This window comes from Lineus longissimus, chromosome 2 (genome assembly GCF_910592395.1).
Source record: "Lineus longissimus chromosome 2, tnLinLong1.2, whole genome shotgun sequence".
In the NCBI taxonomy this organism is placed as follows: Eukaryota; Metazoa; Nemertea; class Pilidiophora; order Heteronemertea; family Lineidae; genus Lineus; species Lineus longissimus.
The window spans coordinates 17594085-17614443 of NC_088309.1; the positions used below are offsets into that span (position 1 = coordinate 17594085).

Consider the following 20359-nt stretch of genomic DNA (forward strand, 5'->3'; position numbering starts at 1 on the left):
TAAGCATCTCAGAAGGACTTATTGAGAGTCCAATGGGGGGGAGGGGGGGCCTTCTCTCCATTTCTCTTGCTAAAACACATGTAAGATAAGAAGGATGAGGCTTTGGGGGACTCCCCCAATGCACTGGCTTAAACACGTCAGAAGGACGGGGATTTGGGGGGGGGGGGGCTCCCCACGTCAAACAGTTGTGCGAGTTCACTAGAGCTTGCACTTTACATATTATATATGTAAAGAGCAAGCTCTAGTGATATGTAAAGTGCAAGCTCTAGTGAACTCACACAACTGTATGTCCTAGCAGACGATTTTTAAATACATGATGTCCCACACCCGCACTTGAGTGGCACCAGTGTAAATAAATCTACTTGTGTGAATGGTCAATGGCTCATAACGTCATGAAATAATTGTGTCACGCGGAAGGAAACAATGGGATCCACGTCCGACGTCGTAACTGTGGGGGCGGTGCGTTGCGAATGCAGGATCAGCCAACGCGCGGCCCATATGATGGAATGCGACAAAACTGTACCGGCACCAGAATTGTCATGGGTCTGCACAAATTTTTTCAGATTCGATGGACATGATGGATATATGCATTTTGTTTACACTTTACATACAGTGTATACGTAACCATTACACTCACTACCTTGTCTTGTGCGAGTTAGGCCTACTTACCTATATAGGCTAAAGCCTAGATCTAGGCCTACCGTCTTAACGATCTTTCCTTTTTTGGCATAAAGGCATCTTTGTTTTGGCGTGTCTGAGAACAGGAATTAGACTATACTATGACAGGAACCCAGTGACCGAACAGGTCGTCTGGTCGAGGTTGCGTTTTCTCACCGGTAGAGTCTCTTGGACTTGTCGGCCTCTTGCTTCCCTTCAGAAGGTTTAACTGAAGCCTTTTTCATGTTTTTCCTCTGCACAAATATCAATTCTCGGCGTAAATCATGGTTAGACTAAACTTAGCCATGTAATTATTGCAAAAAGTTACTTTATCGAGCGTTTTTGACAAAATTCAATACTTTTTGATTTTTCTCGTTGGTTTGACAAATTCCTGCCCGGCCGTGATTTTTTTGGGTTGTGATCTTCGGTATTGATAAACTAAATGGCATTATTCCAATCTGGCTGCAATAAATGTTGTCTTCGGTCAAGGTGGCACTACACAGTGCGGAGGAAGGTGTCAAGGGCAGCGTCAAATAGGCCCCAGGCAACCGACACGAGGTACGTAGTCTTTCAGTTCCTGCTGAGGCCTAATCATACATCACAGGCACCATAATCTATACATTTCTGGGTTCGTAGGAATCCAGAGAAGACGTCTACACATTTTCATTGCATTTAATTCATAAGTGCACCGATAGGTGGCGCCACCTTTGACACCACTTGGATCCTGAAAATTGTAAATAATTGACCAAGAAATGGCATGATGTGTGCGATCTTCAAACATGCCTCAATCGGTTCAAAATAAATGATTTGGGAATGCCATTACCACCGGCAGATAGCCAAATGCATCTAGTATCTTTATTTGATGTGAAAACATGGGGTCATCTCGGCTTTTTTCGCTATATGGCCAAGAATTTGGACGAGCATAATTGACACTCGCACAAATACGCCCAACCTCGCGTGGCAGATGGAAGGTATGTTATATATTGAGGCCAAACTGGGGATTGAGATCCGCTTCAAATGGCACAGATGCTAGGCTCATAAAATCGCCAAAGATCCCTCTGCACATGCAAGACCAGGGCGTCAAAGTAAATAGCATTTGGAACAGGATGGTATTGGACCCATTCATGAACATAAAAACGCCCTGCGTCTTAAGAACTACATTTCTCTGGGGGACAAAACGGACCCCGTCCCCACTGTGTAGTGCAACTTAAATGCGTAAAAAGATGGGGACGTGTATGGAGAAGGTGGATGTTGGCGTGTCCAATCAGCCACACCTCCCTCATGGGGAAAGTAAGATTACCAACATGGGTTGTTGGGCGAGTATACTTTTCACCGTTTCACCGTTACAAACTAGCAAGCTGATCGTTTTGTTGCACTCTGCCGCAATAAATAAAATTTATTTGAAAGACAACATTCTTGCTTTGTCAGCTTTTATTTATCAGCTACCAGGTCAACATTCTAGTATGTACAGCAAAAAAGAGGATGCATGTCTTCTGCCGAAATATCCTGGAGGACGATTCTCTTTAATTAGCCGACTCATTTACTAGAAAGACCTCCGTCTGCCGCCATTCCTTCCCCTCGAGCCTGCGGACGGGATGCACTGACCTGTTGAACTACAGAAACCGCAGCATTCGCTTCCAGTACAAGCTCCTTCTTTTTTACACGCCGCCGAAATATCTGTGAATGGAAAGGAGGGAAAAACTATTCAAATGAGGTTGCGAAAATTTTCGATGAAATTAGCAATCTAGATCTCCCTCAGCGGACACTTCTCTATTAAGGACAACCTCCCTATTACGGACACTAGTTTTTGTCCCAATTTGGTACTTTCTATTAAATTTTACCTCTCTAATCAGGACACCTCTCTATTAAGGACAGCATTTGCCAGTCCTGAGGGTGTCCTAGAGAGGTTCTACTGCATATGTTTACGGAATGTGCTTCCTGCTGTTTCAGGCGGACCAATTAACCACTGTGAGCAAATACTATTACACTACAGAGGTTATGATGGATACTCAGTGAAAGGGGGGGGGGGGGGGATTCACGTGACAGACTACGCCCTGTAATTTGTTCCGCTTGGTCACGTTGTGCATTAACACGATATAATCGCCCCATAGTGACAAATATACTGGGTGGCACAAAAAATTTCTCCTACTTTAGGTATTGAATAACGCTCATTATATCAGTCATAAATTAACTTTTTGTTTCCAGTTTGTTTGATTTCGTTACCTGTCATATGCATTAATAGGCATTTACTTTTTTTTCTATGCATGCATTATTTCGACAGTTTTGATTTGGTGTCGTTCACCAATCAAATTCTCCGACCACCGTGTAAATCCACCTATGATTGTTTTGATGTTCCGAGGGAGGTGCGAAATAGAGGTTAGTGCTGCCATTTTGTCAGACCTCCATGATACACCATCCATAGACCTCCATGATACACCATCCATAGAACTTAAAAGCAATAATGGATGCATTATTACTCTGGATCTAGCTGTGTGAGTGATGACCAATAACACCCAATTCAGTGTCGAAAAAGGTAAAAGCACATTGCGAACTAGGACATTGAAATAAATGATGCAGGTTTCTTTGATAAGGTCAAACTGGAAAAAACGTTTTAATCTCTGCTACATGCGACTGGAATTTGGGAACTTTATAATCATTGATAATATGTAAAGAGCAAGCTCTAGTGAACTCACACAACTGTTTGACATGGGGGAGCCCCCCAAACCCCCGTCCTTCTGACATATTTAGCCAGTACATTGGGGGATGAGTCCCCCAAACCCCCTCCCCCGTTCTCTGAAAGTGACAGGTTTTAGTCAGTACATTGGGGGGATGCCCCCCCCCCATTGGACTCTAAAAATTGAATTCCTTGGAGACGCTGAACAATAAGGCCCCATAAAGAAGTAGTCCCCGCCCCGGTAGCTGTCTCATATCTGCTGACAGAAGCAGCTCTTTGGTGGTGAAATAATAATTGAATTTTCCACCTGCAAGCCCAGATATTTGTGCATGTTTCTTCACCAGTTAGTTAATAACGAATTTTTGTTGCTTATATATTCGTAACTGTTTTAAATGCGTTTCATGCTCAGATGTCTTAATTTGACAATTTGGCGATAATACAGGTGTTGGATGACAAGAATAGGAATGATCCATCATGTTAGGATTATTTTCGTTCATTGTCTTGTTGTTGAATGAAATCTCAATCTGTTTGAATGAAAATAATGGAATTAAAAAACGCTGTTAGTGTTCGGCTCTTACCAGGCCTATATAGTTTTGTTTTCATCTATTCAAAGGTTCATTCCAATCCAACCATAACTGCTACAGTATACAGAGAATGATGATTTTGTGCAGCATTTGACCCCCAATTATATAAATGCATTGTAAAGTGGGCCTGACCTAGGCCTACAGCTCATCCTGATTTAAATGGCATGAAACCCCTGGCATGCTGGGCCCTGTGCCCCCTGTGCAAATTTAAATTATGTGAGTAGGCCCCTCCCCCCCGTTTGGCCCTAAGAAAATTTCTAGGCAAGGCACATTGGAAATTTTTCTTTTTCCAGAGCACTTGTGGTTGGAATACTAGTAGATTGGAATGAGTTATTTCTTCAATGATATGAAAGTTGAAACCCCTCTGAGTACAAAAATGCAAAGGCAAGACACATCATGCATGTCATGACACCCAGGAGCTTTATCTCATTTCTGAAACAGTTGTGGTTGGAATGAATTTCCAAATCAGTCCGTCAAATCTCTATGCAATGAAATGTCACAACTGTCTCCACCTACGTTGTCCTGTATGTCCTAGCAGACGATTTTTAAATAAATGATGTGATTGATATACTTGTAGATTGGAATGAATTATTTCTTCAATGATATGAAAGTTGAAAACCCTCCGAGTACGAAAATGGAGAGGCAAGACACATGCATGTCATGACAACCTCTAGCTTTTTCTCATTTCTGTGGAAATCTGTGAAATGGCTCAAGCAGTTGCATGGTTGGAATGAATTTCCAAATCAGTCCGTCAAATCTCTATCCAAATGGAACTTTAAGACCACTCTATATTTGTGCAGTAGTGTTAAAACTGACCTTTTTGAAGTAAAGTACGTAAATCGAGAAGAAGAGCACGTTTTCTTTGTCTAAGAATTATTCAGGACGAAATTTATAATATTTGGGGTTTTTCGCGATTGTCCGGCCCAATTGGCAATATTGCCATTTGGGATGGTGAACAGAGCTAGGAGCAAATGCGACGCTTATGATTTATTTAAAGAAATAAAATGTCCGATTTAACATCCTGCAGAATCAGGGGAATCGGGCGTTTCCAGTGATATACGACACAAAAGGATTGTCCTCATGCATTCACTTTGGAAACGCATATTAAAATAGATGTTACGTCCTGTTAATGGGGCACGTCATCATCGCGTACATTTGGGAAAAACTCCCTAACGAGACCCTAGCAGACGATTTTTAAATACATGATGTCCCACACCCGCACTTGAGTGGCGCCGGTGTGAATAAATCTACTTGTGTGAATGGTCAATGGCTCATGACGTCATGAAATAAATGCGTCACGAGGAAGGAAACAATGGGAATCACGTCCGACGTGGTAACTGTGGGTGCGGTGCGTCGTGAATGCAGGATCGGCCAACGCGCGGCCCGTATGGAATGCGACAAACTGTACCGGAACCAGAATTGTCATGGGTCTGCACAAATTTGCCCCTCCTTACCTTCGACGACGAATGTAGCCATTACAAGCACAAGGGCCAGGATCAATACAGCAGCGGTCTTCATGACTGTAAAAAATAGTTTGAAATAAATGTGAATAAATTTATGGGTTAACCTATAATGATACATAAAGGAGCTTCTGAAAAATAGTACCCCAATCCATTCATAGAAGCATGACCTGACGGACATGTGGAAACTGAAATGAAAGGCTTGAAATCTAAATCCGCGGGTTGAATATGATTCTGTTGTTTGACCAGGAAGGTATCTGAGAAGGAGAGCGGAACATTGTGCGGGTATACATAACACTCTTTCTGCACAGGAGGTGTTTTTTCTGAGGGGGGGGGGGAGGTAATTTTTGCACCTTATACACGAGGGCAAATGGAAGATACGCTGAACTACATGCAGATCACTTCTTGTTATAGGAGGTGGAAACTGAAACGCTCATGGGTTTGAATTCTAAACAGTTGAATCCAGGGTGGAAAGCTCTTGTCAGACATGGAAGACCAGACATCTGTTAAAGAGCGGAGGGGAACATCCGGTGACTTCTTGGAACTTGTCACTTGTTAGCTTTCTTCGGTATCATATCCCGCTATCCCAGTGTTTCTCATGAGCACTGGCATCATCCCCGCCCCTCCCCTATGTTTAGCGCCTCTATTATTATCATTATTATTTATTAACCTCCCAGACGGGATCAGAATACAATTTGCAGGATATACAGTAAGTTCACAGTTTATCGGTGGTGAAGGAAAATATTTCTAAGTCAAATAGTAGGCCTAGAATGGCAAAGCTAGTCAGATCACATCCATTACATAGGCCTTGCTTCTTTTCGGGCCAATGCACTTATCCCCAAAGTCAGTGATAAATACTGGTAGTGATCTCTGATCAGTTTCACAAAGGCCATACAAGGGTAATTCATGGTTGCCAAATCCACCAGTTCCACATTCTGTGGTGGTGACACAGCCATTTGGATGATTTATACCATGTTGTCCCGAGCTATTTTTTTGTTGATTCTTGGCTACCTTGTCCTCACAGAGGCAGATGGAGAGTGATGCTGATTCGCCTGGTGAAGAGACAGATTATGATGGTACGACAGAGATAGAGAGTGATGCTGATTCGCCTGGTGTAGAGAATGATGATGAGACAGAGATGGAGAGTGATGCTGATTCGCCTGGTGAAGAGACAGATTATGATGGTACGACAGAGATAGAGAGTGATGCTGATTCGCCTGGTGTAGAGACAGATTATGATGGTACGACAGAGATAGAGAGTGATGCTAATTCGCCTGGTGAAGAGACAGATTATGATGGTACGACAGAGATAGAGAGTGATGCTGATTTCCCTGGTGAAGAGACAGATTATGATGGTACGACAGAGATAGAGAGTGATGCTGATTTCCCTGGTGAAGAGACAGATTATGATGGTACGACAGAGATAGAGAGTGATGCTGATTTGCCTGGTGAAGAGACAGATTATGATGGTACGACAGAGATAGAGAGTGATGCTGATTTGCCTGGTGAAGAGACAGATTATGATGGTACGACAGAGATAGAGAGTGATGCTGATTTGCCTGGTGTAGAGACAGATTATGATGGTACGACAGAGATAGAGAGTGATGCTGATTTGCCTGGTGTAGAGACAGATTATGATGGTACGACAGAGATAGAGAGTGATGCTGATTTCCCTGGTGAAGAGACAGATTATGATGGTACGACAGAGATAGAGAGTGATGCTGATTTCCCTGGTGAAGAGACAGATTATGATGGTACGACAGAGATAGAGAGTGATGCTGATTTCCCTGGTGAAGAGACAGATTATGATGGTACGACAGAGATAGAGAGTGATGCTGATTTCCCTGGTGAAGAGACAGATTATGATGGTACGACAGAGATAGAGAGTGATGCTGATTTGCCTGGTGAAGAGACAGATTATGATGGTACGACAGAGATAGAGAGTGATGCTGATTCGCCTGGTGTAGAGACTGATGATGAGACAGAGATGGAGAGTGATGCTGATTTGCCTGGTGAAGAGACAGATTATGATGGTACGACAGAGATAGAGAGTGATGCTGATTTGCCTGGTGAAGAGACAGATTATGATGGTACGACAGAGATAGAGAGTGATGCTGATTTGCCTGGCGTAGAGACTGATTATAACGGTACGTACAACGGAGATAGAGAGTGATGTTGATGGTGATGATGGACAAGTGGCTGCAGCTCCTGTTGGACTTCCCCGAAGACACAACAGTTATACGGTTGAATCACGACTTCGCCATGTTTTGGACTGTAAAGCTGCAATAGAGCAGGGTATGGTGCCAAGTGTTGCAGAATACGCGAGGCAATACCGATTGTCAAACACAACGCTGAGGAGATGGATTAGCACGCGTGAAACCCTGATGGCGCAAGCAGAGCATGATGGATTTCGTAGGCGTTTTCGGCAGGATCCGAGGGTTGCTGGCCTGAGGTAGAGGAGGCGCTGCACGAGAGGGTTCTTGATTACAGACGGCGAGCACTACCAGTTACTCGTGCTGATATGGTTAGAGATGGACTACAGGCATTCCAAGAATGGTGGAATGGTCTGGAGCCGCAGACACAACAGGAAATCAGGGAAAACAGGCCAGAAAGATCAGACTTTCGGGCATCTGCCGGATGGATTACTCACTTTATGGACAGAAAGAGGATTTCATGTCGCAGGAAGACAAGGGACACGAGTGCCTTACCAGCTGATGCTGATCAACACAGGTTGCGAGATTTGCTAGAAATGTGCGAAGGACCGTTGCTCGAAACAATGTGGATGCTGTATTCAATATGAATGAGACATTCGCGCAATTGGATTTCCCACCTCTTTATACAGCAGCAACTAGAGGGGACAGGAATGTGGACGTTAAAACTTCAAGAGCCAATCTAAAACTTGGATGTACTATCGGACTAACAATTGGGAGTAATGGTGAAAAAATGCCGGCTCACGTGGTGTTCCGTCAGCCAGGATTCATACTCGAAATCCGGGCACTTCAGGACATCCCCGAGAACACTCGTGTTACATCATCAAGATCAGAATGGGAAAATGGGGAAACACTCCAACACTCGCTAGAAAATGTGTTTTTCCCATTTATGGGAGAATTTCCAGATAATGAGAAACTGTTGCTTTTGGATCAATACCGCGCGCATATGACAGAGGAATTTTGTACGCCACTTATTGAGGCAGGGGTAGCTTGATAACATCCCAGCCCGATGTACCTCACTTTCTCAGCATTTAGATTTGACGATAATGCATGCTTTCAAATCTGCCATGAGACGGCACTGGAAAAACTGGAAACAAGAAAACACTGATGAAAACGGTGTCTGTCGTCGAATTCCTCTGTGTCAGATGTTTTGATCATAATCAGTCGTGCTTGGGAGGATGTGCCTGCAGACTCTGCAGCTAGGGAGTTTCAGGTGGCTGGGCTGACGCCAGATAATGAGGGTAATTTTCGAAATGTTGGTGATGAACTCCTTGAACATGATGATGAACTTGAAGCAGATGTTGACATAGAATTTGCAAATGCTCCTAACGATGCTGGTAACGATGCTTGAAATGATGCTGGTAATGAATCTGATACTGAATCTGATGGGGAACTGATGTAGGGTTGAGGTTAACGGATTAATAACACTTTGAACAGGTCATAGAAATTGTTGTGGTCTTGGTCAAAAGTAGGTCGCGTTATGATTACACCATTTCTAACCAGCTGATCCATGGTCATGTAATGCAGGGAATAAGCAGGCAACGTCAAAAATGATTATGCCATTAGGGCCTATCATCAGGGCATGGGGATTGCATGTTGTGGTCAACTTTAAAAGTGTCCAAAACCGCTAAAGGCTTTAATGATAGGCCTATAACTTGGCACCCATTCTGGGCCTCTTATTTTGGGTTTTATTGGGACTTAGAAATTTTTCACCACCACCAATAAACTGTGAACTTACTGTATACAATATCACAGTAACACAATCACATATAAGCGGTACATTATAAAACATTAAAATCAGGCATATATAAAATCAATATCGCGTGAGCCGCTTGACCATTTCCACTTCCCGACCATGCCTATTGCCAAAGTTCGGGTCGACAGCGAGTCAACAACACCGTCACTTGATGTGGGGAAATCCCGGCCTCACCCTGGAGAATGAGGCCAAAAGATAATAATAAAAATATATTCATTTTCTTTAAAAAAAAGTTTGTCATTCATTGTCATTACGTTTATTTCAGGCCTATCGACCTCCACGAAAGCTGTATCGTGGGGGTCGATGTCATCAAGATTTACCCTGATAACCGTTTGATAAGATAGTAGAACAATGGTAATATAGAAATCTCCCGGGGTGAATGGGCTTTGTTTAAAGACAGACCGTGTATTGGCCTAGGCCTGAATCACTACTATAATGGACGTAGAGCTGAAATAGTTTGTCACACATCTCCTCCGTCAGTTCAGATCGGATGACCTCGAAACTTTTCTGAAAGTCGTGGTTGATATGGAGATGCACCTCGCCGGGTTAAATTGGTAAAATTTGCAGGGATCTCGGAGAAATAGCATTTTTTGTTCTTTCTATATATGGGCATACTCATGAACATAAGGGGCCTTTTCAGCAGGTCTGATTTGCATATGGGGCCATCTGTTAAATCAAAAGTGTGGGATTATTCAAAAATAGGCCGGGAAAGTATTGGGGCCACTATATGTTTAAAGCATTCATCCATTTCAGCAATTTTCCCCCTTTAATTTGGTCGTACTCTTTCACCTTACGTTGTTAATCGCTCTTAATTTTTCTAAGTATTGTCCCAATCATCAAAATCAAGACAACATCACAACCCCCAGACATATCATTTCATTTTACCCAAATTGCCCCAACCCCACAGTAAGCCAACACCCTAAAACAACCCGCGCCACGAGTATTATGCTAGTTCTTTTAACTGCGAGAAAAGGGCCAAACGACAAAATGTTCTGAAGAACCTTTCAGGGTTTTCCAGCCAAGACTATGCACCTCCCAGAGGGTTTTCACAGGATATAATAAATCCTTGGAGCTTTTTCACGAGGTTATTCTGTAGTCGCTGAATAGTCCTAAACCTTTTAAAACAATTGTTGATCAATCTGTACTATATAAGAAGCTGATTGGTTGAAGCCAAAAGCATAACACGAGTGGAAAAGCTCGAGGAAACAAACTTACACCGCCCGGCCGGCAGGATGTCACTTCTTACCATTGGCAAGCCGCAGACATATTCACAAAGAAGACAGAATTTGTACGACGCTACTGAATAACAAATTGGCGGTATCACCGAAGGAAACAAGACATCTAGATCGGAGAAGGAAAGGTCTGATCATTAACCCGGGAAGATGACTTTTTACCTTTGGCTTGCCAGATATCTCCTCGGGATATCTCTGGAAAAGTTCCACAACACACCGGCAGGATTTCTTACCTTTGGCAAGGAAGACCTCCATGATAACTTGGACTTCAAATAGAAATTATCTGTGGCAACAAGAACCCGAAACAGGAAAAAAGACTCCCTTACCTGAGGTTTAGCGAAATGGTTTCGAACAGCGAAGTTTGCCTTGAGGTCCTCTGTGGCGATATGAGGATTGCAGACTTGAAATTAGGTTTATATCGGCACGGGGTTCCTCAAACTCCGATGCAGTGATAGTAAAGTCGGATCAGGCGCACTATACTGTCGAAATATGCTTGAATTAATTCTGTCTGCTTTGGAGAATGGGTGTTCGTGATATGTGGCTGATGTACTTTGAGTCGAAGCGTGCAGTCGGGTTCGCATGCACGTTTGAACCATGCTGATTATGGAAATGTGCCATCTTTCTAACTTCAGCCAATGGAGTTTGGAAGTAGTCAATGCTATGGTCTCATTAGGGAGTTTTTTTTTGTTATTCATGCGCGGCCAACCAACCGTAGTTCCTAAAATCACTGATTTCTCGGTCCTTACAGTATGTCAGCGTTGATTCAGCAGTTGTTTTGGCAAAGACATGTTTTTTTGGAGTTTCTGAAACCTAGAGCGCTACTCAATAGGCGACTAACAAGAAACTACGCATTTATACTGTTGTTGCCGACGTATGTGTACACTGAACTTGGGATGTGCGTCGGCCCCGTGTTGAAATGCCGTCCAGTGCCAGTTGGCGCGTTTTTCGCTGATTTGTGCAAAATTCAACACATCTCAAAAGTTCAATGGTTGACCCTCGATTTTTTTTTAATTTTTGTATAGCGTAAGCAACTGTCTTTCATGGGAGAATGGTCTCTGTAAGAATTATTCAGGAAGAAATGTATAATATTTGGGGTTTTTCGTGATTGTCCGGCCCAATTGGCAATATTGCCATTTGGGATGGTGAACAGAGCTAGGAGCAAATGCGACGCTAATGATTTATTTAAAGAAATAAAATGCCCGATTTAACATCCTGCAGAATCAGGGGAATCGGGCGTTTCCAGTGATATACAACACAAATGGGTTGTCCTCATGCATTTACTTTGGAAACGCATTTTAAAATAGATGTTACGTCCTGTAAATGGGGCACGTCATCATCGCGTACATTTGGGAAAAACTCCCTAACGAGACCTATGTAATATCGCGGGGACTTAATCATCCTGAGATTCAGTTTTTTTTCATTCCTTCGTCATAACAAAATATTTTGAATATCGAGAGGCAGAGTACATACTGAAAACCACTGGTTATATCTGCAACTTAAAGCATGATTTTCAATTCGAACAGATGTATTTTATCCATAGAGGTTGCAGCACTTGTTTGGAGGACGCTCGCTCATGCAGTTCTGTGGTCCCGGACCTCAGTCGTGATTGAAAATGACATACCTAATATTTGGGATTGTTTCCAAAAAACCCGGGCCATGGGGAGAATTTTTTGGAAAAAAAACTGGGCGCAAGAGTGTTAAACGTCCTGTTGAGACGGGCATATACGGTTTCCTTGGTTTGCCAAACGATTTCTAATTACTTTAAGGAGTGATATTTCAGTTCTAGTCTGGGGCTGGGTATAAACGAGCCTTTTGAGGAATCGCTCTTCCCTTCACGTTGGTAACTCAAGGACTAACTCTCATTAATCTTAGTAGAATTTCCACCCCTATAGCTCCACTTGTTATCAATTGCACTTCTACTATAATCAGTTGTTCAGCAACTTACGTTTGTAACTTCGGATCAACAAAGTTATCAAAGACATATGTTCTGTTGTTTCCTTCAATTCACCGAGTGTGTGTTTCTCGCTATAGTTCACCAACGAGTGTTCTCCCACCGCGGCGTTCATTCGCAAACCGTCACACAATGTACTAAAGGCATGTATTTGTCTTGGTGTGCATGCATAGTTCAGGTCTCTTGAGAATATTCGTAGTTCGGCAGGCTGGACTAGTTGTACCCTGCTGCAGGTGTGCACTAAAGTTCATCGTACTTTTTTATTCAGAGCTGGAGTTAAAATACCGGGCTATAACAAAAACTTATATTATATATTATATTATATTATTATTATATTATTTTATTTCATGGACACTGATAAGAAAGATACATACAATTGTAATAAAATATGATTGAACAAATTAAATAACAAATTAAAAACAAGCCTAAAAACCAGTGCCGATGCGGCACTACCCAAAGGTCAGAGACCTGCTTGCGGGTGTCCGCTAAAATTAAATTACAATACCAACATTTTAAAACAAAAAAGAGAGTATTTTTAACCATATGTTTATAGACGACAGGTTGGACACCTGCAGCGGCTAACCCACGTGCACGCGTCCTCCGGGTCAAATATCTGTTGCAGCCTGTGTCCATATTCAGCCCTTAGCTCCTTTTTGAACCTCTGTTATAGAAGATTACTTCTTTTAAATCATATCCCCTCACCCATGGAATGCAGACACCGAAGACCTCATCTTGAGTAATTGCTTTGCAGCATGGACTTTTTGTATCTTCGAGATTTAGGCAACAATCATATTTGCAATATATACAAGCGAGACTTATATATAATGTTGATTAGCAAAGATAGGGCGGCTCGCTCATATGGGTTGAGATCAGAGACAAGACCACTAATGAATATTCATAGGTTGGATCGGTCGAGGCCTATCAATTAGACGAGTGCATGTTTTTAACTCTCAAGTACATATTTGGAGAGGTATTGAAAAAATATTTGCTGTGGCAAGTCTACAGATATAAAGAAATTATTTGATGAAAAAATTAATTTCGAATTTTGCTAATTGGGTAATAGGGGGCGTGTTTTGAGTTTTTTCTGCCAGTTAGCTGAAAAGAGTGGAAATATCAAAGTCTGTCTAATTTGTCGATTATCAAAAATTCCCGTGGTCAATCACCATTTTATTTTTCACCATTTACTTGCCCGACTGTCCGGAATAACATAATCTAAATTTCAGATTCACAACACCACGCGTTCTTTGATCCGTCGCGGTCAAACATTGACAATTTAACTGCTAAAAGGCTTAAAAAATCAATTGTGGTCTTGTCTCATCAGTTACTTATCACGGACTCTCATGCGTATTCGGATCGAAATGTGCCAAAAATTCGTCCTCTTTCTACAGAGTTTTATCCGTAACGTTTAAGGATCCGTGATAAGTGTGTTGTGATCCTGGGGCCGGTTGCACAAAAGAAAAAAATAGTTAAAAATCACTGTTAGTTTATCTTGGCGTTAACTTAACTCCAAAAAGTTAATTTGGGTTGCAAGAAAGAAAATTATTTAAAAGTAGCGTTAAGTTAACGCTAACTTTAACTGACCTCCTAACCCCAAGATAAATCCCTATTTTGGAGTTAGTTGAAACAAAATGGTGGACAATCAGGCCCTGTTTGTGGCTTTCCAGCCATTTTTTCAAGCTCCACGGCATTTTAGAGAAAGAATCAACCACTTGGAGTTCTTCAATGACAAAAAACTTTTTAAAAGATACCGTTTTTGCAGAGAAACCATTGTTTTGATAGTTGATATGCTCAGGGAGGACATTGAAAGTGCGACCAACAGAAGCCATGCAATTTCGCCTGAGGTGCAAGTCTTGATTGCTCTCCGTTATTTTGCATCTGGAGCTTTCTTTGAAGTTATTGGGGACACTTTCGGTGTAGACAAAGCTAGTGTAAGTCGTGTGGTGCACAGGGTGGCTGGCCTGTTAGATGCTGCACGGGACGATTTTTTTGTGTGGCCCCAGTCGGTGGAGGAGAGGCGTCGAATTCAAGCTGGATTCTATGCGATCTCACATTTTCCCAAAGTATTGGGATGCATCGACGGCACGCACATCAGAATAATATGCCCCAGTGAGCCACGTCCTGATGCTGATCACATCCCAGAACCAGCCAATGCTGCTGAGAATGACCAGGAGATGCGAGATGACCAGATAGGCCTACATGCTCCTGATCCTGCACATGCACCTGCACTGCCCATGCCTGCAGATCGCGAAGGCGAAGCCATGGAAGAAGCAGAACAACCCGCGCAAGTTCCTCCAGCTCCAGCCTACGAAGCATCTTTTGTAAACAGGAAGGGATATCACTCCATCAACGTGCAAGCAGTGGTTGACGATAAGGGTAATTACTTTTATAATTATACCTGAAAACATGCTAAATACTAGGGCCAATATCCATGATAAGATATCACAACAAGCGCCACATCCTCGACATCATGACATGCACCATGACTGACATGCCTTTTTTGGTAAACGAACGTTGACCAATTCCATGATTGCCTGACCAACAAAACATATGGAATGCCATTTATGCAAAAATTATCTCTTGTACACTGTTGCTCATAAAGATAGAATACGCATAGTTTTTGTATTTTTTCATCGTTAATTGCATAGAAACTTGTTGATGCTGAAATATGTTGAATATAATAAAATACGGAGTGGTCGTGTAATAATGATCAATAGCCCTCCTAACTAAAATGATACATTTCCTTTTCAGGAAAATTCACCAATGTAGTTGCACGTTGGCCAGGGGCAACCCATGATGCCTTTATTTGGAGGAACAGTGACCTTAAAGAGCACCTGGAACTGACAAACCCCAGAGGTGAAGATGGACTGTTGCTAGGAGATAGTGGATACCCTTGTATGCCGTATCTCATCGTCCCGTACGGAGCACCCACAACAGAAGCCCAGCAGAGATTGAACACTTCGTTATGTGCCACAAGAGTGAGGATAGAACATGCCTTTGGAGTGTTAAAGAGGAGGTTCCATGTTCTCCATGGGGAGATTCGTATGCAGCCAGACCGTGTAGTTAAGATCATCTCTGCCTGTTTTGTCCTGCATAATATTGCAAAGATGAGACGAGAACGTGACCCCCGGCCAGAAGACGACGACAGTAATGACGAAGAAGATGATGAAGATGATGATGAGGAGTATGCTGGCCCAAACTCTGGCAGTGTTTACAGGGACTACCTCGCCAATCGCTACTTTGCTTAATTGACTGTGATCCACTGCAACCTGAGTGAGGGGATATATCAAAACAGTGGAAGCTACAGCCAGTGAATTTTCCAATTTCAAACTTAAAAACTATAACTATATGTATTGCATAATCAACACTCGCGTAAGAAATATACCATAACATTTTCATCATGTCACTGACACTGTAGCTTCTAATTTTGATACATTCCCTTTGTGTTTTAAATAACTTGATATTTACTATATATTTACTATTTAATATATTTAATATTTAAAAAATTCAAATCCTATAAACATAGATACTATTTACACATAAATTTACAGTTCAATGCCCGACAGACCCAAGAACTCCTTTTCCTTCAGCAGAGCAATCTCCAGCTGTAGCTTTTCTATTCGAAGGCCAGCCTCTTTCTGAAGAACTTCCTGAGTACGTGTTGTGGCCTTCTGCGTAACAAGAGTTGCCTCAAGGACCTCAAGCTGCATGTTAAATACATCCTGCTGAGTCTTCTGTCGGCACATGGCGTCTGTCAGCAGACCCTTCGCATGTGCTTTCCTGGCACCTAGGAGAGAATGAAACAAATTATGACGGGTTAAATGGATCACACAGCACTTCAATTTTGTCACTTTGTGAACGGCCAGAGCTCATTTTAGCACATTTGATTGATTCATGTAGGGACTGCTTAAAATCAAGAAAGGCTTTCGCCATTCTAGAGTCCCAACTACTCACCAGTGACTTTGCACAGTTTGGCCTTCTTTTTGGCTGGAGATTTTGGGGCAGTCATTGCAGTGGCTGTCATCGTCTGTTGAGAATCTAGAATAAAAAATGACAGTTCGGCCTATATGATGATAAATATCAAATCACGAAAGGTCACAAAATGTTTTGCAACCAAAACTCTGGCAAATATAGATTCAAATATCCAAAATGCAAATGCCTTGATATATGAGGTGTGGGCCAGGCTATCAGCATCGATGCAGTATTAGACCCCGGGCCTAATAGCCTACTGAAAGACCGAACCTGTATCTAATAGCATACCAAGAATTATTGTGGCTCCCTCTATGTGTGTTTCGTGTGGTTGACGATCAAAGGTTGCCACAACCACTGCATCTGAGCAGTCGACATCAACATCTGCAGCTTGATTTACTGAAAAATTAAATGAAATTATCATAAAAAATAATTTTACTATTTCTAAATTAAAGACGCATGATGTCTAACCGGGTCACTACAGTCGCTTTCTGTTTCTCAGTAGGCCTACTTGTATTTCTTCCATTGTATACCGGTACCAATGTAATGTATCATAGTCTAAGAAATACTCGGCTCTTAATTGACATGGGCATATTTATCATCGAGCTTCCAGCACCTTTAAATTAAACTTACCAGGAGTCCAACCAGCCAGATCAGGTAATGTAACAGGGAGGGAGACTGCTGCTGTAGCCTTTATAGGTGTGGTTACTGAAAATATTAACAAATGAAAGTTTTAAAGTTTAAAGGGAATGAATCACATAAATTGGCGGGAAAAATCAATAAATTCTAATTAAATCCATTGAAAATCCAAATTTCTATGATATTCCATTAAAACAGGGTGATGTCAGCTTAACAATAGGCCTAATGTGTACAATTGCGATCATTTTGTTAATTCTTTGAGGTAATTCACATGACTTATTGAATAAATTAAAAGTATTAACAAAATATTTATATTGGAACTTATTTCTGTTTCACCCTGTATAGTACTATTTGCAAACTTTGCGTTCCATACACTTACTGGGCATGCTCAGTGCGTTTAGAAATATGGAGTCGGGAAATTTGCAAGCGCGTATTTGGAGCAGCGAATAACCACATTTTCTGTACTTTTGTGCAGTTGAACTACCTTATCTGCTGATGAATTTGATTTATAGAGCTATGAAGTCAACTACTATGGTACTATTTCTAAGTGACGGTCATGAAAAGCTGTACTTTCGGCCGCTTGAAAAATGCATGCATGCACTGTCATGTCAGCATGTACACATGGTCGCTATACACACAGGAAGTCCAACAGAAATGGCTGGCAGAGTGCCAATATCGATGCAGGCACCAGACGACATACTTTGAACTTAGCCAGGGTAGGGCCGAGTTGAGCTTAATTCCACCAATGTTTTTGAAGATTGACATCAGGCTATGAAATCTAGACCTATGTAAGGCTTAGGCCTATGTTCAGAAATATATGCTGGTAGAAGTAGATAGCGTTTTATGGCCTAATTAGGCTAAATCGGAGCCTGGTGTACCTACCTGCAGACTCAAATCCACCAGTGATGCCTCTGAATGCTGCGTCTTTTTCGAATGTTTCTATTATTCTCTGCAGTGAAGGGTCGGCCTGTGGCATCTTTCCCCCTCCGCCAGTCCCTCTCTGGTGTTTTTGCTGCAGGGAATGGATCTCTTTCGCCTTTGAAAGCTGCTGGTTCCATTTTTCCCTGCAGTTATCCCCGGTCCTTGTGGCCACTCCCAAGGAACTAACCATTAGGGCAATTTCATCCCATTTGTTTTTTTTCATTTTGTTTGTCACATCTGACGAAAACTTGGATCGCAAGATCCCAAGTTCATTTATGACAACATCGGCTAAAACTTCGGCTTCTGAGTGTGAAAAATTTGGTTTTCTCTCCCTTTTTGTCTTTTGAGATGAGACAAGACCACAATTGATTTTTTAAGCCTTTTAGCAGTTAAATTGTCAATGTTTGACCGCGACGCATCAAAGAACGCGTGGTGTTGTGAATCTGAAATTTAGATTATGTTATTCCGGACAGTCGGGCAAGTAAATGGTGAAAAATAAAATGGTGATTGACCACGGAAATTTTTTTTTAATCGACAAATTAGACAGACTTTGATATTTCCACTCTTTTCAGCCAACTGGCAGAAAAAACTCAAAACACGCCCCCTATTACCAAATTAGCAAAATTCGAAATTAATTTTTTCATCAAATAATTTCTTTATATCTGTAGACTTGCCACAACAAATATTTTTTCAATACCTCTCCAAATATGTACTTGAGAGTAAAAAACATGCACTCGTCTAATAGATAGGCCTGGACCCTCCAACCTATGAATATTCATTAGTGGTCTTGTCTCAGATGAATGATTCTCTATGGAGGCAGCCATCTTGCATGTCTTGCTTTCAATATGAGGACCAAATGCATTATGGGAAATGTCCCTAGCAACTAACATTGATTTACTTAAAAGTAGCGTTAGTTAACATTGGGCCTAACAAAACATTGATTTGTGAAACTCAATTTTAGCGTTATGTTAGCTAACGCTAAGTTAGGGACTTTAACATAAAAAGATAAACTAACATACTTTTATCACCATAACTTTTGTGCCATGACGGCACCAGTTGTTATACGTGTGACGTCATCACCGGGATCGACGCATCGTCTCCGAGTTTGATAGTGACGTCACTAGGACGTAGTGCCGAACGTCGCGGGACGTTCGTTGTTGATGTATTGTTGTGAGAAGCGAAACGGAAAGTAAAGAAGTATTCTGAGTTTATTTCGTCATTCTAATACTAACAGCCATATTTCCGAGAAATTAACGAGGACTTAGAAGACGGACGCCGACAAAGGATCATTTCAGGTGTTCTATGGAAGTCATGGAGGCTTCACGTTTGCCCGTCATCCGATTGATAGGCAGATTAGCCGCAGATACTCATTTTCAATAGTGTGCAAACACACTGTCCACATACATGTAGTAGACGGACTCTTCAATATGATTGACAGGAGAAAGGTGCACTAGGCCTATATATACACTACAAAGAAGCACCTTTATTTCGCAAATAATACCTCAGCTGCATGCGCATCCAAAGTCGGCCTATAGGCCTACATACCAAAGTTGGAAAACATATTTCAAAGACCCGATGGCACATAATTTCCAGAGTTTGCATCGTACAAACGTAGAGGCGCGTTGACTCGTTCCGCCCAACCTGCATGGACGCGTGTTCACATCACAGGTACGCTTTTTGAGGGAGCTTGACTCGGATGTTAAGTACATGTATATAAGTCACTTCAAAAATTATTGAATGCCGTACTGACATCAACCGAGCTTTAAGTTAGTTTTTATCACACGACACGACAGAGCACCTCGAGGCAATTTTTTGTCATATTCTTGTTTCGGATCTTTATTCAGAAGATTTAAGGATCCGTACGTTTTGAGAAAGTGAACCACCATCATTTTCATAGCCAATTTGACAAATTCCCTTCTATTCTTGTTTTGCATTTGTCTTAAATTCAAGTTAATCATCTGACACCAGGCGGGCCCTGTCTTTTCCCCCCATATGAATGACCGACAAGGCTTGGTTAGGATACATTTGACAGCACAGTAAGAGGCACTGTCGGTAGGAAAATGAATGAAAACTGCCCCAATCGGTATTTCGATATTCTTCCGCATGAATATCCGCGCTGAAAGCAAATGAAAAAAGGCCTTGAGACAAGTTGCTAAAGGGTGCTATGTATTACTTCTAGTAGCTCATTAGAATTTTATCCTTTTCATTCAAATTATATGTCTATACAGGTATGTTATTGAAACGGTGGAGAAACAACATTTTGGAGAAAAAGTTGTCACGTTCAATTAATTATTGACCTTGTTATTGTT

The 20359-nt window shown here is 41.8% G+C and overlaps 2 protein-coding genes and 1 long non-coding RNA gene across 4 annotated transcripts in view; all 3 read right to left on the reverse strand.

Moving 5' to 3' along the window:
• LOC135482691 (nonsense-mediated mRNA decay factor SMG5-like) overlaps positions 1-1023 on the reverse strand; it is a 39570-nt gene extending 38547 nt beyond the window's left edge. The window contains exon 1 of one of the 2 annotated variants that reach the window (XM_064762953.1): positions 835-1023. In XM_064762953.1, the coding sequence (XP_064619023.1) occupies positions 835-902 (68 nt within the window). In that variant the 5' untranslated portion in view covers positions 903-1023. The other variant, XM_064762954.1, reaches the window with a different exon arrangement.
• A 1056-nt stretch (positions 1024-2079) lies between these two features.
• LOC135482692 (uncharacterized) lies at positions 2080-11027 on the reverse strand. The gene is made up of 3 exons (XR_010446263.1): positions 10900-11027; positions 5370-5435; positions 2080-2334 (listed from the first exon to the last, which is right to left on the reverse strand). It is a non-coding gene; the product is annotated as an uncharacterized LOC135482692 (long non-coding RNA).
• A 4638-nt stretch (positions 11028-15665) lies between these two features.
• Positions 15666-19288, reverse strand: LOC135482972 (uncharacterized). The gene is made up of 6 exons (XM_064763454.1): positions 19283-19288; positions 18012-18078; positions 17124-17198; positions 16782-16889; positions 16476-16559; positions 15666-16308 (listed from the first exon to the last, which is right to left on the reverse strand). Exons 1-6 carry the CDS (start codon positions 19286-19288, stop codon positions 16067-16069), a joined length of 582 nt encoding a protein of 193 aa, XP_064619524.1. The 3' UTR covers positions 15666-16066.
• Positions 19289-20359: the final 1071 nt, after the last annotated feature.

Bases quoted from the DNA above. Each gene is read 5' to 3' on its own strand.
- LOC135482972 (XM_064763454.1), bottom strand. The intron at 16,890-17,123 runs GTAAGTTTAATT...TTAATTTTTCAG, and splicing joins TCTGGCTGGTTGGACTCCTG to TAAATCAAGCTGCAGATGTT. The intron at 16,560-16,781 runs GTATGCTATTAG...TTTTTATTCTAG, and splicing joins GGGAGCCACAATAATTCTTG to ATTCTCAACAGACGATGACA.